Source organism: Strongylocentrotus purpuratus, unplaced genomic scaffold, assembly GCF_000002235.5.
Source record: "Strongylocentrotus purpuratus isolate Spur 01 unplaced genomic scaffold, Spur_5.0 spur5_scaffold_7, whole genome shotgun sequence".
NCBI lineage: Eukaryota > Metazoa > Echinodermata > Echinoidea > Camarodonta > Strongylocentrotidae > Strongylocentrotus > Strongylocentrotus purpuratus.
In genome coordinates this window covers 15159702-15187421 of record NW_022145613.1, presented here as the reverse complement: position 1 = coordinate 15187421, position 27720 = coordinate 15159702, and the positions used below count along the sequence as shown (strand labels likewise).

The following is a 27720-nucleotide window of genomic DNA, read 5'->3' as shown; positions in this document are numbered from 1 at the left end:
CTATCAAAAATATTTTTTCAGTAGTCCCCCCATGGTAGAAGGCACTTTGGAGAAGAAGAACAAAGTAACGATAATGATAGTACATGATAAACCAGAGAGTTTTTCATGATAACCTCACATTTCACTGACCAAACTACTAATTTGAGATTTGCACAGATTTATAGTGATCTCATATTCTAAACGTGCAAGGAAGACTCTGAAACAGTTCATACTCCGGCACATATTGTGTACATATATATATGAGGGAAGGTCCAAGACAATAATTGATTACTTCCCATACTTGAGTACTATTCCCTCCCTCTTTCTCTGTATATCTCTTTCTCTTGCTTAGTCTATTTTCTTTTTTTTTTCCCCCATTTGCCCCCCTAATTCATGAGCTGTATCCTACCCTATCATATCCATCTGTCTGCTATCTTCCTCTATTCCCGCCCCCCCCCCCCCCCCACACACACACACAAAATCTCTCTCTCTCTCTCTCTCTCTCTCTCTCTCTCTCTGTGTATCTGTTTCTTACTCTTGCTTACTCCATTTTCTATCTTTCCAGTCTTTTCTCTGAATCATGAGCCCTGTCCTACCCTACCCTTTCTATCTTCCTCTATTCCCCCTGCCCCCCCCCCCCTTCTCTCTCTCTCTCTCTCTCTCTCTCTCTCTCTCTCTCTCTCTCTCCCTCTGTCGTAGTCCATTTTCTTACTTTCCAATCGCTCTCTTCTGGATCATGAACTGTATCCTATCCTATCCAACCCTTCCCCCTCTTATCGTTGTTCTCTCTAGCTCGTATATCCCAGCTCATCACTTTCACATCCCCTTCCCACACCCCTTCCCCTTTCCCACACCCCTTCCCCTTCCCCTTCCCCCCACCTCCCCAATATTTCTGAACTTGCTAGTCACTTTCTCCCATCATTTCTTTTACCTCTTGCTTATAGATTCTTAGTTCCCCATCAATGTTTCACTTCCTCTCTCTCCCTTTCTATTTCTCTTTCTCCTCCATTTTCTAGTCTACTGCCTTGACTCTTTCCGTGTCACATGCCCATTCTGCTGAGAAAAAAAAACACACCCTCAAAGCTTAAAAACCCTTTGGTGCGTTTTCAGGGATTGTGCGATTAGTGGAGACATCACGATCTGTGTGGGATGCGTGTTTGGGAAGGGGAGGGAGAAAGATAATTGCAGAATTTTTTTTCCTTCAAATACCGTAGACAGAATCTGGACTATCCTAAAACACGAGACAAAGACTAGCATTTCTGTTTGTGATGAAAAGTACATTTATTACCTTTATTATCAACAAACAAACTTCCATTCGAATATTCGTACAGTATTTCAGAAACAAGATTATGTAAAAAAACTTTATCTAACAAAAAAAGTTAAACACCTCACATAACAAATGTACAAAAATTATCAAAACCGTTCACATACAATTTGTACATGCAACATCTTGTTGTGTATATGCTATACACATTTTGCAAAGGCAGATGGTCTGGCTAGTTTCTGACATGTACACCCTGTAATTTGATTGAAATGAAAGCCTATTTGTGAACTACATATAAGGGCAGTTTATAAAATAAAACCTTGGTGACAAAGTAGGCCTAAGGGTTAAAGAAATGTATCTCTTGCAATATAGCCTCAATATTTTGAGAATAACACCTAGTTTTCAAAAATGAAAAGTTCTCACCACAATAATAACCATCAGCTGCTGGAAAACTCACATGTAAATACATGTATATGTATGACTGTATTGCTTTCCCCTGCACCACAAATTTGTAAAAAAAGAGCCAAATATGTCTACATCAGTAGGTGGGTACTGGTAAGGTCCCATTTATAAAGAGAAAAAAATTCAACCGACTGTCGTTCTCTTTCCAAAGTAAAGTTACATGTAAATGCTAAATATAAACATGAAATAACAAAACTGACAATACTTACATGTACCAAATAAACTTAACCAGTGTACTCCTCTGATTTGTCTGCTATAAACGTTGGATTTCCCTAGGTATTCACAATTCATACAATATTCTCAGGTAGATCAGTTTTAACTTTCTCACCATCATGCTGCATAACTAACCGCCTTAAGTCAAATCTGTTGGGAATGCCCAAAAAACGATTGACTTGTGCAAAATTCAAGTAATGAAGTTTATATAACACATCTGTTACATAGTTCAACAACTACACACCAGCATCAATGAGGTCCATCCAATTAATAGGATGATGGACGCAAAATTACTTTCTTCATATTACCATGAAAGAGGAATGTTTGGAAAAGAACATGGTTCAGATCCAAGGCACACAATTACACAGTTTTCTAAATAAAATGACCATTTATAAACTTGTAGTTGTATATTGACAATAACGATAACATGGATGAAATATCAAAATGCATAATTGGATCATGAAAATATTAAGTCATGATGCACCATTCAAGTAATTAGAAAGCTACATTGAAGACATTATTACAAAAATCATATTTATTTCTTATTTGATCCAACTGTGTATACAAAACTATTGCATGCCAGATCAAATTCATTGACATTGCCATGCACTGCATTTCATCACAACAGAGAAAATTATTTACACAATCCATCTTATTGATTATTATCCATCCCAATAAATTAGTAATCTGCCTCTTTCATTAGCATCTTAGGTCAAAGAAAACAGCACACTCAGGCAAAATTCTTGGTACAATTCACAGCAGCTTCATTTGTTCATACTGGCCCACAAACAGAAGAGAATACACATGTAGGTGCAATACATTCATATGCACACAAAAATGTCATGCAGGGAAAGCAACATCACACCTTTTAAGAAATTAAAAGGAGGAATAAAATCATGCAACCTAAGAAATCATCATTAAGAAAAAAGTCACAATTCACTTAAAATCATTTAAATCATTGCTAGTAACAGAATAATAATAACATAAGATCATTGAACAAAAAAAATAAAGAAGGTACTGATGAAATATACAAAAATACATACGGGTATAGTGGTGTGCAAGGTATAGTGTGCAAAAAAAGAAAGAAATATCTTTGTGTCAGTATTTCTCGCTACTCTCGAAATGGCTTTATGAATGTGACATTTATAAGGTTTTCATGAGTTGAAGATGATTACTTTACATGAAAGATACAAAAAAAATAGTACAAAATATAACAACTTTATACAAAAAATGTGAACAATCAATTTCATTTGATTCCTATTCACTTCCCATTAGATCCCTAATCACTTGATCAGAAACAAGTCTGATCAAACTACTCATCATTATACAAAGATTTATAGCGCATGACACTATATGTAATTATACTACATGAAAAGTTGAAAACATACAGTGATTGAACTTTTCTTCTTCAATCTGTGTCATGTTACACCAACATGACATTATTAGCTTTACAGAACCAGCTTTTACGATATATTTTCCTAATATATTAATCAAAATAAATCACATTAAATAAATAATTACAAGATCAATATTTCTCTGTGCTCAATTTCAACTCTTAACAAATTATTTTATTAACAATAGACATGTACACCGTACCTTAAACAAATATTTCATTCACTCAATACCAAATTACCAATATTATTGTTTATGAAGACTGGTCACTGGATTTCAAGCCCATACACAAGTGTGCACCATCTTCAATCCCTATGCCATACATGTACGTCGTGTACCTGCAATGTCCGCAACCGTACATGGCAACGGCAAATTGGCAATCACCACGGCTTAATGTGATCCTTACAGATTCACTCTCCTGGGTAGAGAGTGGCAAGTTTAGACGTGATGTCTCGATAAAAGACTTAAAGGGGGTGTAGCATGGCAAATACCGGTTAATACCATCTACGACTTTTTGGGGACAGCTGCACATAAACAAATGGACTTGATTATAATGGTCAGCACGCGAAAGTGTTCGCAAAACAGACCAAAGTTCTCCTCGCGTATGTTGCACGCACGTGAATACGGCGGTCGCGTTGTCCGCAGTCGTATTATACCCGATTGGCCCCGAGTCAGGCCACGGGAAAGACACGTAGCCTCGTCATGCTACACCCCATCATCCTACCTTTGAAGGCTAAACTATTCAATCTACAGCCCAGTGACCTACCCACCAGTCAGTGGCCACCACACTGAGATGCCTTTACTTTATGATAATCTCAAAAGGAATGATTGCGTTGACGGTACCAATAATTCAATTAAATAAGATAAGAACACTTCTGTACTTTTACAAAATAATTGCCAGTTACATTAGTACATGTATTATCAAACATATAAATTATCATTACTGTACATTCAAATCTGCACGCACCCTTACAGATGCCAACACAATCAAGTTATTACATTTATTTTTAGATAAATTTAAATTACAGATCATCTTTCTTACATTCTACATTAACCATACATTACTCATCAGCTCATCGCTCACACTCAGTACAATGCACGCACCACTGCACACATACACACATGCAGACAGTATTATCTAAACTGCTAATGGCCAATCTAGACTTGAGGCAGTAAACAGCTTTGAAGGACAAAAAACCCACTAAAGCAGTACAAATGAGAGATGAACATAGTGCATACACTTCATATTTGTGTATGTTGTAACACATAGATCAATGAGAACACATAATGGACTCTGTTGCACACAGCTATGTATTTACCCCAACGAATATTGCAACTTGCCATTTGTTTACACGCTAATGTTGCCAACTTGCCATGTACGCTTTTAGGGGCAGTTTACCGCATCACGTCTAAACTGGGCTTTATTATTATAGCTCTGTTCACTACTTTCATCTTCTCCGTCATATCCTTACAACGTTGTCTGCTTCCCTCGCCCTCTCGTCCAGTTCTACGCTTGGTATACGTTGCATGTTTCCTCTCCGCCTACAGGGCGGGTCGCCCTCCTTCCAGCAGGCCACCTTCACCTGCCACGCCTCGGGGAGGAGCATGATGACGAAACCCCCGATGATGAGGAGAGCGCCGACGATCTTGAGGGGAGCGAGGAGCACGCCTCCAAAAGCTGTGTCGATCACTGGGAGAGGAAAGAGAGGGGGGAATCAACTCTCATTAGTATACAAATGATGCATGCGAATGAGTTCATTATACGGTCTATCCGCACTTGAGTCAAGGCTCTGTGCTTCTATCGTATTCTGCCTGAAGGCTTCATACAATAGATGCATAAAAAGGCCCATCAAGAGAGCATAGATCATTCAATGAGCAAATGAAATCATGAATCATTGATTTTGTACAACAAAACTCCTAGATCTTTGTTATTCGATGTAGAAAGAATTCATTTCAGATTTGTTTCATGTCAGTATCGCTGCTAAATAAACCCCAAGTTTGATAGGCACAGATATAAGTGCACTTACCTCTATATGCATTGGCATGCAGTGCTATGCAAGTACAGGCCAACATACAGAACAAGCGCACTAACCCCTACGCGCACTGCTGCGCATCGCGTAATTAAAAATCCTTTGTTAGTACTTAAAAACATTGTATGCTTTTTCATGAAAAAATAGTTAATAAATCACACGTGATCCCGTTTGACCTATCATTTCATTAGAATCAGGGAGCAAGTTGTTGAACAATGACTAATCATAGATGTAAATGCACTATGAACATGACAGACAATGAAAGCGGACAAAATATACAGTTCCTCAGGTAGACAAAGGGACATCCCTTCACTGCTATTATGTAAAAATGTGTAGAACAGGTGTCACATGCATATTCACCTGTTCTACACATTTTTACATAATAGCAGTGAATTGATGTTCCTTTGTCTACCCGAGGAACTGTATATTTTGTCCGCTTTCATTGTCTGTCATGTTCATAGTGATGTAAATACACAGAAAAAAGTGTTATGTTGTATATGCAATGAACAACATAATACATCATGCGATGCCACCCAAAAATGACTTATCTCCTCTTCTTTTCCTTGGTTATTAACCACTCACTCTGCTATCATACACATTCTGCTTCCAAAATTTGTTTGGCAAGTAGCATTCAATAGGTAGATATTATTCATGTGTAGAGTTTGTAATCACAGGTGCCGGAATGAAGTTTTTGAATCGACATTTGAATATTAAGAAATCTGAACAAAGTGAGGATATTGAACAGTAATACAGTGATAATGTTCAAAACCCTACTTTTATGAATTTTGGGTCCATTTGTCAAGATATTCAATTTTTTTTCCTGATGTTCTTTTTTATCTCCTGAACTGTTCTCAATTTGTTTGCAAAATCCTGCAGATTGGCATACTGTGAAATTCAGTGTCAGTCAAGACAAGTTAAATGAAAACTCAACATTTTATCAGTACCAGAAATCACGATCTTCTTCAACATGTCATTCGACTTACCTGCGTTGATCGGGATGCCTAGAACATTGGCCAGGGAGATGAGAAGGGGGTACGTGAGAGCAATCCCGAAATTCACCAGGAAGTTGAACACTGTGGCAGAGAGGAGAAAATCAAAAAACACATTATATTATGTGTATGTTCGGGAGATAGTTTTACGATTCCAATTTTGATGGTAACAACCCCAGCCCCACCCCCTATATTTCTTAACATCAGTAAAAAGTAGCAGATTAAAAGCTTTACCGGTACCCTTAATTTCTTTTGCATTTTTTTCAAAATTGGGGCTGTCAAATTGAATGGCAACATTCCTCTCCTCGCCTTCCCGCTATGACTATCTATGTATCAATGGATGTATTCAGTAGGTGAATATGCAGCCCAGTGTTACTAGGGCTTGAGTCTGTGGAAAATGTGTTTTTTACTGAAATATAATTGTATGCAATGGGTATACTGCCCATGCCCCTTCAATCAATAGTGTATAACATAAAACAATAGCTGCCTTTACATTGCAATCAGAAATCACTGATTTTCCTCGCACTATTCACCCAAAAATCGGAATGAGCAAGTACCGACAGGTTTAAGTGGGTATTTACAGTAGTGCAATAGGCAGTAAAAAAAAATATTGATGAATTTTCAAAATGGTGTTTTTTGGGCTGTGTAAATGGGCTTAATGCCTCAGTCACACCTTTGCGTATTTGGCTTTGTATTGCTGCGTATTTATGGCAAGCAGTTTTAACATTTATTCCTATTTCTTGATACCAAGAATTGAATTCTTGATATCGAGAAATGAATTCTTGATATCAAGAATTATCATTGCTTTACAACAGAATATCATTTCCCGATATCAAGAAATAGGAATAAATGTTACGCAATACGCAAGCTAAGGCTGCGACGGGTAGTCGTATGCTCGAGTACCCGCACGGTTGACAACTACTCGGGTACGATTTCTTGTACCCGAATATTCGGCCGCAAAAAAAAAAAAAAAATTTAAAAAAAAAATAAAAAAAAAAAAAAATGTCCAGGCCAGCGCTTACCCGTGCCAGGGAGAGCGGCGTTCGCTGGCATGGTACCGTCGGTAAAAATGTTTCCCAACTCAAGCACTGTCAAACTCACCTTTCAGAAACTGGGACCAAATGTCCAGATTTCTGTTTGGACTTGGAGGAAAATGGATTATTCTGCCATCTTTGGTTTTTAAAACAGCATTGTTTACTGTTATTATTCTTATTAAATCGGCGCCTTCAACTGCAACTCAAAGTAAAGTTGCATGCATTTTCAGCGAGGGACCTGAGAAACTGCCGAGTGGTATGGTAGTGGCAAAAAAAGAAAAAAAATCCAAAAAATCCAAAAATCCAAAAATTCAAAAAAAATCAAAAAAATTCAAAAAAATTCAAAAAAATTATAAAAAACCATGGCGTCCGAATATTCGAGTATTCGCCTGTGAGCCTGGGAGTGTACTCGGGTACCTCATTACACTGTTGTGCACAGCCCTAACGCAAGCCATGTACTCAAAGGTGTGACTGAGGCATAATGTTACATTTTCCCAACTTACCTATGCCGAGAGCCGATGTCCCGCAGAGGAATGCCCAGGGCAAGTTATTCCAGTCCAGCGTCTCCCTCTTGCCGTAGTAAAGGCCTAGCATGATGGGCCAGAGGAGGACCAGGTTGAGCAGGGCAAGCATGGTGAGGAACAAGGACACCTGTCCATATGTGGCATCACCTAGGAATCGCTTGAACAGAACCTACAAGAAAAATAAGAAAATAAGAAAAATTGGAGGGATGCGAGTTGATGTGCAGGTCAGCACTTTTGTCAGCCTACAGAACGACCAAATGAGTCCTGCAGTATATATGAAGAGATTTGCTATCACTACACATAATTGAGAGATTTACAGGCATCGTTTAACAATGTTAAATCTGAGATGCATGGCCCTAGGTGTTATCAGTGTCTGTGATATTGAAGCCATAAAAAAATTGAGCTTCAAAATGATCAAGAAGTGCCTCAAAAAAGTAAAAATCTTCGAGTGGCCGGTTTTACCTTACTCATTTTCCTCAATAGACTATAGTTTTATGAAAACCGTTATTTGGTTACCAAATTTGGTTTCGATTTCCAATCATAAATATCTTGATAATCAGACATGTTAAAGTCATGGGGTTTCTGACTGACCTAAGGGTTTATAATAATCATTGCAGCGTGAGCTAAATCCAGGATTTTGTTTCAGAATCTGAGACAAAGTTACCGGATCCCTTTAAACACTGTCAGCTCAAAACATAGATATACCAATACCACCATTTTAAAATCAAAAGAAATATTAATCAAGGTTGCGCAGTGCAAGCATGGTGATTCTTGCCTACGTAGGACCAACCTTGTAGAGAGCTGCTCCAATGGCTGCACCCAGAGCTAAGAGAACACCAATCACACTTCCTCCTCCAAACCCATCTGCTGCCATCATCAACACTGTACCCACAATGGATAGAATCACTGAGCACAGCTGAAGACAAAATGGGAGAAAGGTGAAAATTTAATTTAATTAGGGCAGGGCACAATGGCAGTCATCAAAAGTAGACAAGAAATGTATTCCCCACTGCCATACCATTGAAAAAAATAGTGTAGAATGGGAAACCTTCATAAAATTATGATAGAAATCCATCTTAATTTTAGAAAAAGAAATGGTTTTCTGATTATTATCAGGAAAGCAAAGAGTGATTTAGGTTTATCTTTCTAGGGACAATTATGCCGTATTTTGTTAGTCTGAATAAATCTTAACAAGCCAATCACATCTCACTTTCATGTACAAAATTTTTTAGATAATAAGGACAATTATGTAGATTTTTTTTTTTTGTGTGTGTTTATATTGCTCATGTGGAATTCTCCACTTTTCATGTTTACTTGCCATATTGTTTAAATATTGTATTTATGTTTAGCATAGCCTAGATTTAGATCGTTCCTATTTGTCGTTATACATTAGATTTGAACTGTTGTTTTGTTGTATTCTGATTCTGTGTATTATTATGCTGTTTGTATTCTTTATTATGAATCATTATAATGACATGTAAATGTGTTACTTTCATACCCCAGAAAGGGTCGCAAGAGTCAATGAATTCTATTCTATTCTATCTGTAGCTTGAATAACTTTTGGATATGAAAAGATAAGCCGGTTCAGAGATGAAATCTGCACATGAGCAGAAAATGTGGGAGATTTTTCCAACTATTTGTAAAAACCAACAGAGAAAAATAGTGGATAAGTCCTGATAAAAGTTAATTGATACTCAGCTATGCACCAATGCTGCTTGCCGTGGTACACAGGTGGAAGTTTTATTGGTTTACCCCACCCCCCCCCCCCCCCACCCCCAAAAAAAAAATAATAATAATAATAATAATAATAATAATAATAATAATAAAAAATAAAAAATAAATAAATAAAAATAATAATTAATTAAGCCCCTTCCACACTTTGAAAGTGTTTATATATGAAATATTCAAATAGGATTAATGTTTTAAAGATCTGTGGAAACTTGAAAGTTACGGGTCCGAAATGTTTATGATCTGGATCATTTGACTCAAAAGACATTTCCAGAAGTGGTATGGAGAAGGCAAAAAAGACAAAAACGAAGGAAAGAAAATGAGGGGAGAGGGAGAATGGGCGAGGGAGGAGAAAGAGGAAGGGGAACTCACCCTAGCAGGTAGAAGGATGAGTAGTTCTTCCAGCCAAATCCATGAGAAGATATAGATGAAGGCTGTATTGGTGACGAAGATGGCAGTCACGTCCGTCGGCGACTTGAACTTGAGAGCGGCAGCGTACATATAGTTTGTGATCATCCAAAGGGCACAGAAAGGACCGGTCAGTTTTAGAAAGGTCCATACGGTCATGCCTCTCGGTCCATATATTTGCTGGTCGTCCCTGAGGAAAGAAAACAAAAAGATGTTAGGGACAGGTCAACAATTTAATTCTTAAGAGTTCCCATAGATCACTGGAGTAATGAAAAAGAGCACTATGATATTTTTTTGTTTTGTTTTGTTTAAATCCAAAATGCGCTCTAGTGATGAAGAAAAGTATCACTATTTCAAAGAAGAGAACAAATTATATTTCCCTTGATCAGGACACATTTGTTTCTTACACATGGCAGCGTCTTGCAAAGCTGAAGCAAGTCTAAGTTTATGGCTATCCAATTAAAATATAGGTATACACACATTTCAAAGGGATGTTGCAAACTTACTTTTGTAAGTTTGCTATTGAACATCAATGGACTATTTGCGACCTTGTTCTCGGAGGGCTTCATAAGATCCTACCCAGAACTCTATACATGTTGGCACATTCAGGAGATATCAAGCATTAGATCCTGTAAGTTGGGGCTTTGATCAGATCGGAAGATTAGAGCAACACCCTCGCACCTTTGATCGGTATCGGCAACAAACAAAAAAGGAAAGATTTTCTAATTATTTTTTTTATGCCGAAAATGTTCAAGTTTTGGGCCGATCATTGTCATTGATCTGCGATCAGAATTTATTATCCGATTTCACCAGATCGGCCAACGATCGGGCAACGATCCGACGATCAGTTACAGGGTTAATTGGATGTTTAGTGAAACTGGTATATATATATATACAATGACTGCTCAAGGGAGACAAGAAAAACAGTATTTATCGACAGGTGGTCTTTGTGTGCAGGTTCCTGTAGTAAAGGTTTCGAGGGAAACACAAAATGTGGTCTTTCTATACAGGTGGACTCTCAAGCAGGTTTTGCTGTACTACAGTGTAAAGGGCTTACTTGAATAGCTCTTTGACGCCGGCCCAGCCAGCATTCCTCTGATCCTTGAAGATTACCAGGGAGCCAATGATGTAGATAGGGTAACACACCACCATCCAACTCGTCGAGAACCAGATGATGAAGTACGGAGCATCAAAGTTATCCGCCGAGTACATCGCCTTCATGAACTGAGTCGCAGCCACCCACGAGATGGCGACGCTGAGACCGATGGTCACGCCGATGAGTAGCTTGCGGGCGGTCCCGTAAGACAGGCAGCAGGTGGAGGGCGGTTTGGAGGGTGGGTGGTCTTGATCGCTATCAGCTGAGAGTACACATAAACATTTAATACAAATTACAACAAAATTCAAATTCCTTTGGTCCACGTGTAGCAGAATGTGTTAAAATACCCGGTGTAAAAGACCCGGTGTTCCTTACACTACCAAGTATTATTGAATTCAGTGTGAACATAAATTGACAACAAATATAATTTTAGATGCTGCTTGTAAATATCGGCTTGCATGGTGATGTAGATATACAGTAGGCTTGCAGATGCACCATGTGAGAGAGAGGGAGGATAGCCCACACGGTCATGTATAGTACCCCCACGTCCGCACCCCAGTGCTTTTTCGTATCGGTTTGCTCTCGTTTTTCAACAGAGTGATATGTTAGTTCCAGATGTCAGATGTATTGTTTTAGTGAGATACATGAGTGGTTGAATTCTCGCTACCCTAAATAGGTACGAAAATCTCGAAATTCGCGAGACGAGGTAATTTTCACTCTCTCGGGTCGTCACTACAACTTCCGGTATAGAGTCCCATCCCGCTGGCGCTAGCGCCTGTGTTTGCTGTGCAGAGTTTTCACGCACGCTAAAATCGATGCCAATCAGTGTAATTTGTACAGATTATAATATATGCATTAAATTTAGTTTGTTTTTATTCAATTTGAATATACAATAAAAAGCAAAAAATAGTTTACAGGAAAGATTTTATTTTTATTCATGTTTTTTTTCTGTTAATCTAAAAGTAAAAAAAAAATAATTGTCTTAAAATTGTGCATGTAGCGACCAGCGTCACAATCACGAGCAGACGATACAGTAAACAGTGTAGAGACAACACTCAGTTCATGTATTTCTCGTCGACCACAAAATGGATAAAAAAACAGTTTCGGAACTTAAAAAAATCTTAACGGACAGAGGAATACCATGCAATGGAAAGCTTCGGGCAGAATTAGTGACTTTAGCACAAAAGGCCGTTAAACTCTACCGTGAAAGAGAGGGTTGTGATCACGAACTTTCCGAGCGAAAGCGACGCTGTGTTGTTGTGGAGGACGGCACAGGAAGCTGTAATGCCGAAAAGCTATCCCATAATGCAATGCGCGTTTTCAGGATTTTCCCCGGATCTCGGCAGAATCGCCATTTGGGGTAGCGAGAATTTGATTAACTTTGTGTATTTTGAGCTGCAAGCCACCCACCATTAGCACATACAGCCTGAGCCCACCAAAGCTTGACCAATAGCCAAGACACTGTTGCTTCACAGCAGGACACTACATGCTGACAATGGAGATAAGTACCCTATTCATTATCATCCTCACATTCCAAGTCCAAAGGGCCTGGGCCAATAACTCTGAACTCTTATTCATTGTCAAGGATTATTCTCCAGTTGTGATTAAAGAACTTATTGGTATTAAAGGCTATGCAAAAGGTTGCACTCCATATTATAGTAACTGTACTGCTTGTTACAATATACAGTTACTCAGTTGTGGAAACCCAGGGCCTGATGATGAGTCTGAATCTTAAAAACTAACCCTGAATCAAACCTTAAACTCATTCACAATCCAAGCCCTAACCCTATATCTTTAACGAAATAAAAACCTAACATCCAGTGATGCTGGAGCACATTATCAAACCACCTACATGTATAATTATGTGTAAAAAATGTATACCAGTTTGTATCCAAAGTTTTTTTTCCCTCTACCACGCCCCCCTTGTGTAAAAAATAAAGAAGAGAATTTGCAGGGAAAACATGGCATCGAACAACATTCCCCCCTTTAGAGTAAGAAAATTGGGGGAAAATAGGGAAGAATAGAGAAAATAAGGGAAAATCAAAAAAATTGGGATAAAATTGGGAAGAAGAAAAGAAGAAAAAAATAAAAAAATAGGGAAACTGAATTAAATCTGGTAATTATTAGGCCTGATTTACCTGTTGGATGGACTCCATTTTGTTTTGTTGCTCCTTCCTTCTGCACTTCTGCTGCTTGATCCCCAACCACGAGATGATATTCGGGAGGCGGGGAGAGCATAGGGTCTTTTTCTGCTGCTTCCTCCCCTTCATCTGGAGTCGCCCCTTCCTCATTCACAACCATCACTTTGTCTTCCACTCGAGTATCTTCCACCGGAGTACCTTCCATCTCGCTCGCTGGAGCTTCTGTTGCTGCCGAGTCTTGCTGGTCGGTGTTTGGCTGGTTCTCAATGTCCATGGTGGAATAGCCTGCTAAGCCTTATTTCTCAGGAAAACGTTACTCTCGAGAAGTCCTGCAAAGGCACTTGTCCCTGGCTTTATTTGACTCACGCCGGGATCAAATTAATCTGCTTACTGTGCTTGCTAACTGTTTCCACAAACCAAATCACAATTGAGGTATTACTTCAGTCAGTATCTTGACCATGGAGCTGTAAAGGACAAGGAAAGAACAAATGAAACTATTTTTCAAAAGCAATAAAATGACAAAATGTTCTCAGCTCAGGTGAGTTCTTCTGATAAAACTGTATTTGGAGAGAATATTTATTCTCTGTAGTTTATCACGTACTAGAAGAGATTTTTTTCGCATATATTCTTAAAACTATACAAAATTATGATGACACACACACTAAAATGTCATTTGTCCTCTGCACAAATAAATCTTCCGTTTTTATACAACCCCTGTATGAAACATATCTCACCATTAGTTAATGAGGAGCAAATTGGAGGGGGGAGGGGTTGAAAGATACATCTGTTTTGCCAATTTGTGTTTCACTGATGACAACTTCAAAATTGCATAACTTTCCTATTATTCATTAGATATTGTCATTGATCAAACTTTCCCTAATTTGTTTTTCTTATATTTTTTTTCATTAAAACGAGATTGATATGAGAAAATTGAGATGAAAAGATTTATGAGTTTTAAAATCCATAATTTTTCATGACATACTACAAATCTGAGAGTCAAATTGGCAACTTGGTTTCTAGATGTGATGTCACCCCCTCACATTTCATCCTTTGTTGAAATTTCAATAAATTCCATATTGATCAAAACACATTTTTACGTCGCTATGCCTATAGTTCACAAGTGTGCCCAGCCTACTGGGCTAGCTACTCTCGCTTGGAGAGTACCCTACTACACACAAATAAAACGTACCAAAAATCGAATAAATTTTCAACAACGGTGCAAATAATGGTCATGATTTCAAAGTCGTTTATTTCTTTGAGTGTAGGGCCTACTGAAGTTGAATTGCATATGAATTAAGGCTGCGACGAGTAGTCGAATACTCAAGTATTCGCACTCTTAACAACAACTCGAGTACGATTTCTCGTACTTGAATAGAGTGGTGAAGTGTGACTTCATCAAAAATCTAATTTTAGAATTTCTCAACTTTTTCTTCATTTTCCGAAAGAGCATCGAAAATAATGTTCAAATGTCGAAAACCAATTGAATATACAGTATGTTAAGTATTGGCTGAGATATGACCATCTGAATAAATATACCCTGTATGTCCTATGGGAACTCAGTGTTATATCCTCTGGCTCCTAATGGTTAGGAGCCAGAGCATATAACGCTCAGATGGTCATATCTCAGCCAATACTTAACATATTCAATTGGTTTTCGATATTAGGACATTATTTTTGATGCTCTTTCAGAAAATTAAGAAAAAAATTGAGAAATTCTAAAAATAGATTTTCATGACGTCACTGCTTCGGTACTCTATACTCGGGCGCCAATGTCCAGGTCAAATGTACGGATTTCTGTTTGGACCAGGAGGAAAATGGATTATTCTGTCATCTTTGGTTTTAAAAACAGCATATATTTACTATTATTATTAAATCGGCGCCTTCAACTGCAACTCGAAGTAAAATTGTTTAAGTTTTCGGAGACGGACTTCTGATACTTCTCCCATAGTATGGTGGTGGCAAAAAAAATCCACAAAAAAAATTATAAAAACAATCAAAAATTAACATGGCGTCCGAATATTCGAGTATTCGCCTGTAAGCCTGGGAGTGTACTCGAATACCTCATTACACGGTTATGCACAGCCTTAGTATGAATGCGTAGAGCATACTCTTCAGGCTGAAATGAAGAAAATGAGTGTAACAATCAACAAGCATCATCGAAGAATCCGTAGAACGGATATAAGAATTGTCCCTGAATAGGATAATCTTTATTTTTTAGGACACGTCTGGCTGCGTTTACAGAGACGATCCTCGTTTATGCGGACGATCTGGACCAGCGTCGCGCTCCTGGCCCTACTGCCCCACGAAGCAAATATATCGTTTATCCATGTACAATGAGTTTACGAGCACCCATTGGGTGATCAATCTAGCAAAAAAAATCCCAAGTAACGCCCCCGGGCGCTGATCCAATCAGAAAATTGATGCGTAAATCAGCTTGACCTTAGTTTGACTTGGGCGGCTACTTTGCTCTTCCGTTCGACTCCTCGGTTTTCCGAACGATTCCTCGGTTAGGTTTTTCGGGTTTCGGATAATACCGGCAAGTTTAATGACCGTGGGAAAGCAAGCCAAGTTATGCGCATTGCGGCATGATTTGAGTTCATGGAAAGTTCAACTGCGCGTGCCTCGCCAGCTCAGTCATTGGTGTTATAATTAGCATTGGCGAAATGAAAATCATAATCTAATGGAGGAGATTAATTATGTGCAATATTAATTGTCATGATGATTGGCACAGCAGGTTCTTCCATTCATTCATATTTTGATGTTGCATGTACTTTTATCCTTCCTCTCACTCTCTCATCCCTTTTCTCTATCTGAACTTGCTACTTTCAGATTTTCCTTTTCTTCTTCAGTTCTGGTCTTTTCTCTCTATTTCTATTTCACTCCCACCCCCTGTCTCTCTGTCTGTATCTCTCTCCCTCTCTCTCTCTTTGCTCTCTCTGCCTCTTCCTCTTTCTCCCTTCGTCTCTCCTTCATCCCCTCTGTTTCTCTCTCACACTTTCTGTCCCTCCCTCCTCCTCTCCACCTCTTTTCTCTTATGATGATGTTTTACAGTACAACATTCTATAATTATATGTTATTTTTATCATATTTTGTGGGTTGCACAGGAGCAGGGTCCACGTCCCGCAACCTGGGTGTCATGATTTCTTGAAGCCATGATAGCTGATGCTCCTACATGTATGTAAATACATACATGTATTAATACATTTAAATATCAATTTACCAATTAAAATGGAAAACAAGTTCATAAACATTAGACACGATTGTCGTAATGAGCTGTGCTGCTCATAATTAGGAAATGTATTAGTTGTACAAAGCAAAAGAGATGACTCAATGAGTGCGGACAGGCGCGGATCCAGGGCGAACGGACTTTGCCGCCCCCCCCCCCTCCCGCAAAAAGAGAGAGAGAGAGAGAGAAAGAAGGGAAAGAAAGAAGAGGAAGAAGAAAAGAAAGGGGGAAAGGAGATCGGGCGGCAAAAGGGCCTTGCCTCCCAGCTGTTACCTCCCCCTCCCCCCCCCCCCCCCATCACAAAATAAGAGAGAAGGAAGGAAAGGGAAAGGAAAAAGAGGAGGGAAAGGAAAAAGAGGAGATAAAGGGAAAGAAAAAAAGAGAAAGAAGATAGTTAAGGTGTAGATTGGGGGGGGGGGCACTGTCGCACTGATGGGGGGGGGGGTTGGGCTTGGGGAAGGGGGTGACAGATGCCCCCAAAATATAATTCAAACGTGGTTTATTTCTAATTCGATACCGGTGATTTACAAATATTACTAAAATGACATGATTTTCCTAGATTTTTTTATGAGTGTTCCTAAATAAGGAAAAAAGAATAGTGACCTGCCTTTGTCACAAAATAATGAGGAGTCAAAATGTGTTCATCTGACCGTAATTAAAAGCCTATTTTCCCTGAGCTTCTGTGTGCTCCTCCCCTTGACCCCCGCCGGGGCTTCGACCCTAGACCCCACGCTAATTTACGTTACGTTGATCGTTTCTACCCCCCCCCCCCCCCCCTCAAAAAAAAAAAAAAAAAAAAAAAACACCAACAACAACATCAACAATAACACGTTTTTGCTCATTTCGCCACTGCTGGGTCACCATTACGTACCAATATTTGGCTTGCATAATTTCAAATCCCCCCCCCCCTAAGAAATTCTGGATCCGCGCCTGAGTGTGGAGGTATATGTATGTATTGATTGATTGAGTTTTATTCGACAAGCTTCGAACATACAACATTATACAATAATAACAAATCAACAAGTCAGCTTGAACAGGATAACCCACGAGAGCTTATTTCCAGTGGGGTCCCTTACAGACATATATAAAATTAATAAGTAAAAATAGTCATATTTACAGACAGATAAGAAAAATAAAAGAATTACCTTTTAAAGATAATAATAATAACATTAAACTGATGATAGAAATGATAATAAGTACAAGAAGAAAAGGAAGAAGGAGAAGAAGAAAAAGAGGAGGAGGAAGAAGAAGAAAATAATGATGAATTAGTAGAATTTCTATAACGTACAAAAACATAAATATATACAAAATGAAAAAGTATGAACCGGCAGAAGAATACAAATTTCAATCACATGTCATTCACTTCTCCGACTGTCAAGTATTAGGTTTTCCTTTAATTTCCTCTTAAAATGAGCATAGTTTTTTTTTTGAGCTTTGAAAATTGACATCCAACACAAGGCCCCCCCCCCCCCCCCCCCGCTCTCTCTCTCTTTCTCTCTCCTTCTCTCTTTCTCTCTAATTATTTATCTCAATGTCATACCCCCTTTCCATCACATCTCACTCTGATCTAATATGAAATTGGACTGAACAGGAAAAGAATGACCGCATCAAAGATGTATGCACTTACATAAGTTATACATTTAATGATACCCTCCGACATCTCTGAATAACATATTTGAATACATAGAGTAGAATAGAATAGAAATGGTTCTTATTAGAAAGATCATCGCAGCCAATGGCTGAATTGCGATCCATTTCACAAACATACAATTGCAATTTAAATTGACTGAAATAACACAAAATATGACATAAATCAAAAATCAAACATAGACCCCCGATAGGCATTTAAAAAGTCATTGATCAAATTCAAATTTTTGTTAAATAAAAGACAGAGAAAGAGAGAGGTGTAGAGGAGGGAGAGTTGGAGTGATGATAAAGAGAGAGAAAGAGAGGAAGAGAGGAAGAGAGAAAAAGAGAGAGAGAGAGAAGGGGGGACGAAAGAGTGAAACGGAAAGAGAGAGAGATATATATATACATTTATGAATATAATAAGCGATGACTGAAAGCATAACATTGATAATAATATGATACTACACATACAAAAAAGAAATATTAAAAAAATAATTACCAAAAAAAAAGCTGCCCCCAACCCCACTAATTTTTTTTTACCCCCCCCCCCCCAAAAAAAATGCAACATTGTTACTGAAAATAATTTGGGAAACTCAATTATATAATACTGTCAAACGATCAAAATCCTCTCAAGATTTAACCATTTTTATCAAATTTGTCAGTTTTGTTAGCAAGTATACTAACCTGCCTCTCATTTATGAAACTATTACTGATATGTTATTTTTTTGTCATATTACAACTTTCCATTTCGGACTTGTATTTGCATTTAATTATTTGACAGAGTGCTTTAATTATTTGACAGAGTGCTTTAATTATTTGACAAAGTGCTTATTATTTGACAAAGAAATTAATGTAGGAATGGAGACCACCAAATCTCGGTTGAGCACCCTTCGGAGCTTAGTTAGTTCCTGGTGTGTTTTTACAAAACGCCGAAATCATATTGCCGTTTCCCCCAGGCCAGGCAATTTCCCCCAGGCCAGGCAGTTTCCCCCAAGCCAGGCCGCGCAAACGCGTAACCATGGAAATACTACGAACGCTGACCACAACCAGTTCAAAGTACAACATATACGCAGTCACAATCAGACGTAAACACGGCGAACGATTTCATACGACACTCAGCTGTATGGTTCGGAATTATTACCGAACAAAGGAAGCAAACTTCGGCTCTGACGCCCTAGCTGTCAATCATACAAAAATGGATACCAAAAACACTGAAATTTCAGGCTTTAAACAGGTGACGCACTTTACACATAGGTGACGCACACATGGCGTTCCATACACATGCAAACGAAACGTGAACGGACATTTCAGGAAAAGAATCAAGTTTGTACCTTAAATATGACTTTTTTGATAATTTTTCTTAGTTAAGTAAGACTTATACTTAAGTGAAATACTTAAGTGAAATACTTAAGTGAAAAAATCATTAAAAATAGAGGGTTTGACTGAAATATCACAATTTTGGTATTGAAAAAAACGGAAAATAGTATGCTCTCTCGTCGCACTCAAATTTGTAACGTTAAGCGAATGGCGGGTCTTTTACATCCAATCAGAAGGAACAAGAACGTTGATTCGTGGGCGGGGCGCGGGCGGGTAATTCAAATGAGGCGGAGACCGATTAAACGTAACTGCGCAAGCGCTAAATGTAAGGAATATTGCTTCGTGTGCCCAGGGGTCTCCTATTCCATGAACATTCAGAGAAATTACCGTAAGATTTTTGGGTCATTCTGTCATTCAGAAAATTATTAGCGGATAACATCACAATTTCTGACCGCTTGCCAATTTGTCTTCAAAATTAAAAAAGATTCCAAATTATTAATTGTCATGAGCTTGAAAGATTCATAACTTTCTTATTTGTGGTCCGATTTATCTTAAACTTTCACTGAATTATTTCTTTAGTTTTTATGCTTCTATTAAACCAAATTAATATCAGGGTGGACTTCCCCTTTAAGTCAAGAAGGCTAGCTTGACCTCGGTTTTTATATCTTTGTCCCACATATTGCAACTGATGTCAGTCATTGAGCGAACGCGACGCGACGCGGACTTACCACAAACTGGCCGTAGGTAGGGTCTAGCCTACTGCGTTACTGCACATGCGAAGACTTTTTAATCGGCATTGCAGTTTCAGTTTCACAGCTTTTGAATGTGTACTTTCCCTCCGTCGTTCAGTCACAACAGTGTACCCTGTTTCATGTTATCTTGAGATTGTTTGACAAAATTTTGCTCAATCCGTGAATGACAACACAAGGTCAGAAGTTTCATCAGCCACTGACCGTAGATGCACTAATAAAGCGGGACTAAAGCATGAACATTCGATCCATTGGCATTGCACAATATATCACACGAACACACGTGCATTACTTCTTGAAACTGGCGACCAATAAGCCAGCGTGCGACTGGACTATAAGGAGTTTATAGTGTCTCTAAAACGTCCAGCCGAAAAGGGGAAAAAAAATGTTGCACGTCTCGGTCGACGGTACAGCAACTAGATTAAAAGACTAGAATATTGAATATCATAGAGTGGCGGATCCCCGGCCCCCCCCCCCCCCACTCTGGGGTCGGAATGACCGCATGCGTGTTACCAAAATGTCCGGTAAAGGGGTACTTTTCGTGCGACAAAGTCCGGCCCGAGAATTGTAAAAAAAAAAAAAGGGGTGTATTTGACTTTTCACCCGGAGATTTCTTTATAAAAGGGGGTGTTTTTCTTTTTTACTCTCATCTCTTTGGACTCCGAATTTAGGGGGTTACATTGAGCATTTTTCCGTATTTAGGGTCCTCAGATAGGGGGTGCTTTCAAAAAGAGGGAACGAGCATACGCGTACCCTAAATAATACTGAGTGGGGGGGCGGGGGCGGATCCAGGGGGGCCAAAACGGCCGCGGCCCCCCTATTGGCGGCGCAAAAAAAAGGAAGGAAAAAAAGAGGAAGAAAAGAAGAGGAAAAAAGAAAGGAGAAAAGAAGAAAAAAGGAGAAGAGAAGAGAAAGGAGAAGAGAAAAGAAAAGAGAAGAGAAAAGAAACAGATAGAGAAAAAAGGAGAAAAGAAAAAGAAGAAAGCCGGAGGGACCGAATTTGTGTTCCCAAAATCTCCGATAAAGGGTTACTTTTCACGCAACAAAGTCCGGCCCGTAATACACAAAAATCCGGCCCGTACTGACTTTACACGCCGGAGATAGAGGGGTGCTTTCAAAAAGAGGTAACATAGTCATGCGTGTGCCCTAGACAACACTGGGGGGGGGGGGGGGGGGGGGGGGGGGGGGAGAAAAGTCGGGTGAAAAAGGGGTAAAGACAATGAAATGGCGCTAAGTGACAGTAACGACGAATAAGGGGAAAAAACTGTAATCGAGAGATTTGGGGTCATTGCCGAAGGCTTGGGGAACGTTGTTGAAAAAATGGGGTCGGGCCGGCCGGCCGCATAAAATCTCAAGCCGCGGATTCAAAGTTAAACGTTAAAAACAGCCCCTGCGCTACAAAAGTCATCACTCTTTAGTGAAAAATTTGAAAAGGGCACAATATTTTGGATGTCTTTTAAATAGAAAGCTATATTTTCTAGAATGCATAATTTCAGCATTCAACATTACAAAATCTCGCTTGGTCGCTACGCCCAGGCCCTCGCCCGATAACACAAAACTATGATATGACGCTCCCGACCGTGATTTATCCATGGTTGGTGTAATAGATCATTTTTTCCCTTTCATTTCTACAAACCTAATTGTATGCTATCACAATTATGATTGTGTCATTTTCCCTTTAAAGCAGGCGCGTAGCCAGGGTCGGTAGGGGCAGTAAGAGGACATCGGACGAAAAAGGAGCAGACAAAGAAACATTTTTGAAAATTCTGACAAGTCGAGAACGGTACAACGAATCGTCTTCTTTCTCTAATAATTTAATGAAATGTCATAGCTTCCGCGCTTCGCTAGGGAGGGGGGCAACGGAATTCAAACAAGGAATTAAGAGTCGAGAATGGTACAACGAATCGTCTTCTTTCTCTAGTAATTTAATGAAACGTCAAAGCTTCCGCGCTTCGCGCGGGAGGGGAAAAACTGAAAAACAGAATTCAAACAAGAATGGTACAACGAATCGTCTTCTTTCTCTAGTAATTTAATGAAATTTCATAACTTCCGCGCTTCGCTCGGGAGGGGGGCAACGGAATTCAGACAAGGATTAAGAGTCGAGAATGATACAACGAATCATCTTCTTTCTCTCATAATATAATGAAGCGTCAGAAAATTACACGCTATGCGCGGGCGGGTGAAAAGTGAATTCAGACAAGGATTTAGAGTCCAGAATGGAACAACGAATCATCTTCTTTCTCTAATAATTTAATGAAACGTCAAAGCTTCTGCGCTTCGCGCGGGAGGGGGAAAACTTATTTCAAACAAGGATTAGGAGACAAGAATGGTACAACGAATCGTCTTCTTTTTCTAATAATTTAATGAAGCGTCAAAGCTTACGCGCTACGCGCGGGCGGGAAAAAACTGAATTCAGACAAGGATTAAAGATGAAGTTGAGTTCCGGTCATGCGATTGCATTGTGAAAGAAACGGTGTGGAATCGACCAGAAAAGGTTGATCATCTAGCATATAAGAATTTGTGTGTATTGCAAGGTTTGGCCAAGTCTTGGCCAAGTCTTGGTAAAGTTACAAACACTGTACACAGAAAGATGTATATGGGACTACACGAACACGTGGCGTAAAAATCCTACCCCCGAGTTTTACGATGTTACTGACATATTTAGAATATGAAGGCATTTGAAGAGCCATGCTTTTCAGGGAACATGTCTTATCTGATGATCTTCCACACTTGCATAACAAGAATTATTACGCTCACAAATTATTTTTCACCTCTTCCCAGAACTCAACCTTCTCTTTAAGAGTCGAGAACGGTACAACGAATCGTCTTCTTTCTCTAATAATTTAGTTAAACGTCAAAGCTTCCGCGCTTCGCGCGTAATGGGGTGGGGGAGGCGAGCTGCCCGAATATGAATTTTTTATATCTTTTCTCGTTTATTTTGGTGATAAATAACACTTTCACAAAATACATATTATGCTCAAATGTTTGCTTGCTCGCTTCGCTCACTAGCCGAATTGTGAAACCAGAAAATTACTTTTTCGGGCAAGAAGCTTCAGCCCCCCACCCCCCCCCCCCCCCCCCTCCAATGAAAATGTCAAAAATTGTACCGGTATGGTGCTTCTAATATGAACTTGTCAGTATTGGTATGTTGAGTTGAAAAAATGGTCTGCGCAATTTTCAAATGTCCACCCCCCCCCCCCCCCCCCTACTGGAAAATCCTGGATCCGCGCCTGTCATATCATGATATCACATAAAAGAGGAGTATGTATTTTGCAGGTCAAAGCGGCATGGCGGATAGGAGCTTTAATCCGCATAAATTAAACTATAGGAAATTGACGATCGTTATTAACTTTGAAGCCGTAGGTCTATATGACATATTATCTAAAAATTGGCCTTTATCGGATGAAATTTGGTGTTTTTTTAAAGAGTTTTTTTTTTTATTATTATTTTTATTATAGTGTGTAGAGAAAACCCCATTATATATGTCTTTAAGATAATGGGGGTAATTATACAAAAACGCGTAAACAAGTCATCTGTCAAATATCATTTTGCTTGTAATTGTAATCAATTACTTTAAAGTCAGTGAGGGTAATTTTTCAAGTGGACTACTATAGATCACAATCGAACCATGTCGAATGTTAACTGATATGTGGTAGGCCCAATCGTGTAGACACATCCTGCAGAATGTTTCTGTATATATTTACACATTTCGGATGGTGACGTTATAAAGGTCGGTCCCTAATATAGACGTACATAATCATATCTGATTGATACACGTCTATAAAAACCCAATTACACACAAAATGATGTTATATTTCGATGTATAAACTGCATGCTAGTTTAAAGAAGAATGGTGAAAACAACCTTGATTCTATAATCAAGTCTTCATGACTTCATCACAACCTACACCCATGTATAATAGGCCATTTTTGTAATGTAATAACGTTTAATGCATTTGTTAATTAGCGGCTCATTACAAATGATTTCATTCACCTGTTACGAATAAATGGATTTTAAAAGTCATAATGCAAATTGCCTATTCTCACAATTGCACCATCGCTTCACCTGTATAGCCATTATTTATGCTGAAGTAAATGTAGGGCCTACATGCATGGCCACATTAGTCGAATCTGAATACAATAGGAAACCGTAGTAACCCATATACATTGCACTTTGGATCATTTATGGTACGCGATAAAACAAAAAAATCTGCTGGATTTCACACCATACACAACCGGTGCAAATGTTGAATTAAGCTCCAGCTGCATAAGGAGAAATAGATTGTTATAATGATCTACAGATTAGATATAGCAAAATTCACTATAATTTTTTTAAATAATAATTCAAGTTATGACATTTTGAGGAATCGATGTACATTTGCCTATTTTATACATTCCGAATCAGTGCCGGATCAGGGGATGTGGGGGAGGGGGTGGGGGTATAGTCCTCTATTATAACTTTAAGCCAACTGAATAGATGGCTTGCATATTCATGTATGTCTGCATGTCAATTAAGATTCCAAATCAGATACAGCTTTGCATTATTGCAGGACTGTAATTTAATGATTGAGTATGTATATCATAACATTAATTATAATAATGGTAATGTCAAAGCATGATCGTATCAGTTATAGTAGATATCGACCGTGTGACTATATGGCTTCAACGAGTTTATGCACTTGGACAGGGGGGTGGCGTAACTAAAGTGGAAATGTATATGCGAGAGGTAAATGTTGCAACCCCTCCCACAATGCCCCTTAGCTCTATGGTTCTCTCGCATTAGGCCGATGTCCCCACCCCCTCAATTGCTATACCATTAATGCTATGCAATTGGTAGCATATACTTACTGGTCGATGAACAATGGATGGGAAAACGGAAGGGGGATGGCCAGATTATCGGCAATTCAGGATATGATCAAGTGGTTCAGAGACAATTGTATAACAGATAATAGATCGCACAGCTGTGAAATGGAAGAGCATACATTTTCAGGCGAAATAATGATATTCTCCTATGTGACTTATCACTTCTTTTGGTATATCATGCATATGATATGTTTTTTGTATACAAAGATCAGAACGAACTTCCAATACATAATCCAGACTGAAAATCTGAAAGTGGAAGGGCATGCAGAAACTTTATAATTATGTAGGTGCTAAAGTATAAACACAACAGAGCATGTGTCATATAAGCCACAGCATTCATCGAAAAGCTCAAAACTCTGGCTAATAAAGTATATTCATTAAGATATGTACTTACGAAATTTCACCAGCATGCAGCGGAATAGAGTAAAATATGCAGACAAGAGACAAAAGTCTACCTCTGGCATCGGGATTATATTTCCACTAAATTCCGTATCCACAAAGCAGAGAGACCGGGTCTCATGTTGACCCCCGTTTGCAGGTGTAATGTGGAAATGATTGTGTAAAGCGTGAGGGTGAATTGCCCATGTATTTAGCTACGGGCAAAATAAAAAGGGTGATCAGGGGTTTACAATTTAACCCCGTTATAATGTTATTGTAAAAAGTGCATTGGTCGACGGCAGCTCTATAAGATAAGTGAGAAATGCAAAGGAATTATCATCCCCTCCCCCCACCCTACCCTCCATGCCCAAAATACTCTGTGAAAAAGATGAAGATGGGAAAGGAGAAGAGAGGAAAGTGAGAAAGATGAGAAAAGTAGGAGGAAAATGGAAGATGAATCGTTAGAGGATGGGTGAATAGGAAAAAGGAAGACAAGTGTAAAGGAGAGCGAAATGTCGGGGGAGAGGCATGGGGCAAGTAGAGGCAAGCAGGGGCAATCCCATCAAAAGTGCCCTTCCCAAGATTTTACCTCCTCTCTTCCCTCCCTCTTGAAATCCACAACATTGGTCATTGCTATATATATCTTCTCCTGTTTACCCATTCCTCAAACCTCTTATATGTTAGCTATACATTGTGAAATTAACCCTTGGGGCCTAGCCTATCCCATTAATTCACAGGTACCGGATACCACCGAAAATTTCTCTCATAATAAATATTATAAAACACGACTCCCATAGTGTCACAATCTAACCCATAATACTGTCATAGTTCTAGGTAACTTTCACTTTGAGAAAGAAAGTACTTGCGAAGGAATTCTTTCAGAGCACTTCCTTGAATTGGGTAACAATTAAAGTAGCAGCACTGGATTGAAGTTTAAACATGATCCCATGCAGTAGTGCATCCACCCTAATGACTTGCAAGAGAGAATTCTGTAAAATTAATAGCTAGCATTATGGCTTAATAAATCTGGTATTTACAAACGATTTCTTATCTGCATTAAGTGTAGGACCTAATTAAGGAGAAGCAACAAAAGATGGTAAATTCAAAGTCTAACATTATCATAGTCCTTATAATATGGGCGATTGAAATTATTTTCACGACATTTGACTGTCAGAATTGGAAGCCTAAACAAATGTTGTAATAGGCCTACGTGGGTAAACCATAAAATAATGCAAACTGACCCTTAACCCTATTCAAAATCATGCCAAGTTGTAAAATCAAAATCGTAATTTAACCTGAAACATGCCACTGAAAATGATTTATTACACGGTTACTCAGCAATCTCTATCATGCGCTTAATAAAATGACAGTAACGCAAGAATTATAAAGGTGTTTGGTATATCCATATATACTTCACATGTAACTATGAAACATTTATACCTATCTGCGTAATATTTACATATTTCGCTTGGAATAATATATATATACAACCGATGTAATGATTAATTTGGCCATGTAAATGAGCCTGCATAAATATTGGACTAAATACGCAATTGACTTGTTTATTATTCAACATGGAAATGAATAAGCGAAACAAGCATTTTTAACGGAAATGGAAAAAAATAGATTCGTGGTTTTTTAAAGGAGAGTCAATTCTTAATAAAAACATTGGCCTGGTGTTAGTTAGAGTTTTACACAAAAACTAAAATCGTACAAAGAATAGGAAAGCCGTGAGGTTTTGGAAAGTTTGTATCGCTGTATAGGAATATCGAGAATCGTGTATTTCTAATGCGGTCATGAATACATACTGTCATCAACGCATAAACTATTCTATTAGGTTCGTACCTGAATTACTAAAAGTATTCCTTTTCTTTTGTTTCGTGATGGGAAGGACATGACTTGTGTATTTTTTGTTTGTTTATTTCGTTTCTATTTCCTGTTTTGTTTTGTTTGGGTTTCGTGTGTGTGTGTTGTTGTGTGTGTATCTTATTTTGGCAGCAGGATATGGAAATGATGTGTCACCTGGCGTATCTTGTGGGCGGAGTATCCGACTGCTCTGTCATTATTAGGTGGTCTGTTGTCAACAGACCACCTATTGATTTCGTTAGAATTTTCTTTCTTTTTTTATTTATTTATTTATTTATTAATCCTCGATGTTTATTTATTTCTTCGCTTTTTTGTGACCAGGATAATTCAAGATCAGTTTAGTCAATTTCTTTAAATTTTGGCACAGTCAAAGGTCATTGTCATGAGACGTGACAGTAACATTTTTTTCAAGGTCATCAAGTCTTCATGACGT

At 38.7% G+C, this 27720-nt stretch overlaps 1 protein-coding gene across 2 annotated transcripts; it reads right to left on the bottom strand.

Moving 5' to 3' along the window:
* Positions 1-1235: 1235 nt before the first annotated feature.
* On the bottom strand, positions 1236-25526 carry LOC574755 (putative thiamine transporter SLC35F3). 2 transcript variants are annotated; one of them, XM_030974029.1, is made up of 8 exons: positions 25438-25526; positions 13258-13724; positions 11081-11381; positions 9988-10213; positions 8678-8803; positions 7867-8056; positions 6324-6413; positions 1236-5000 (listed from the first exon to the last, which is right to left on the bottom strand). In XM_030974029.1, the coding sequence occupies exons 2-8, from the start codon at positions 13532-13534 to the stop codon at positions 4771-4773; spliced, it is 1440 nt and encodes a 479-aa protein (XP_030829889.1). In that variant the 5' UTR covers positions 13535-13724; positions 25438-25526; the 3' UTR covers positions 1236-4770. The 2 variants fall into 2 exon arrangements, with proteins under 2 accessions (XP_030829889.1, XP_030829888.1); XM_030974028.1 differs by lacking the exon at positions 25438-25526 and adding an exon at positions 20161-20492.
* Between the last annotated feature and the right edge of the window lie 2194 nt (positions 25527-27720).

Coding starts and splice junctions, on each gene's coding strand:
- LOC574755 (XM_030974029.1), bottom strand. CDS start 13,534: ATGGACATTGAGAACCAGCCAAACACCGACCAGCAAGACTCGGCAGCA. Junction 10,214..11,080: donor GGCGTCAAAGAGCTATTCAA/GTAAGCCCTTTA, acceptor TTCTTTCCTCAG/GGACGACCAGCAAATATATG. Junction 8,057..8,677: donor TTGGAGCAGCTCTCTACAAG/GTTGGTCCTACG, acceptor TTTTTCTTGTAG/GTTCTGTTCAAGCGATTCCT.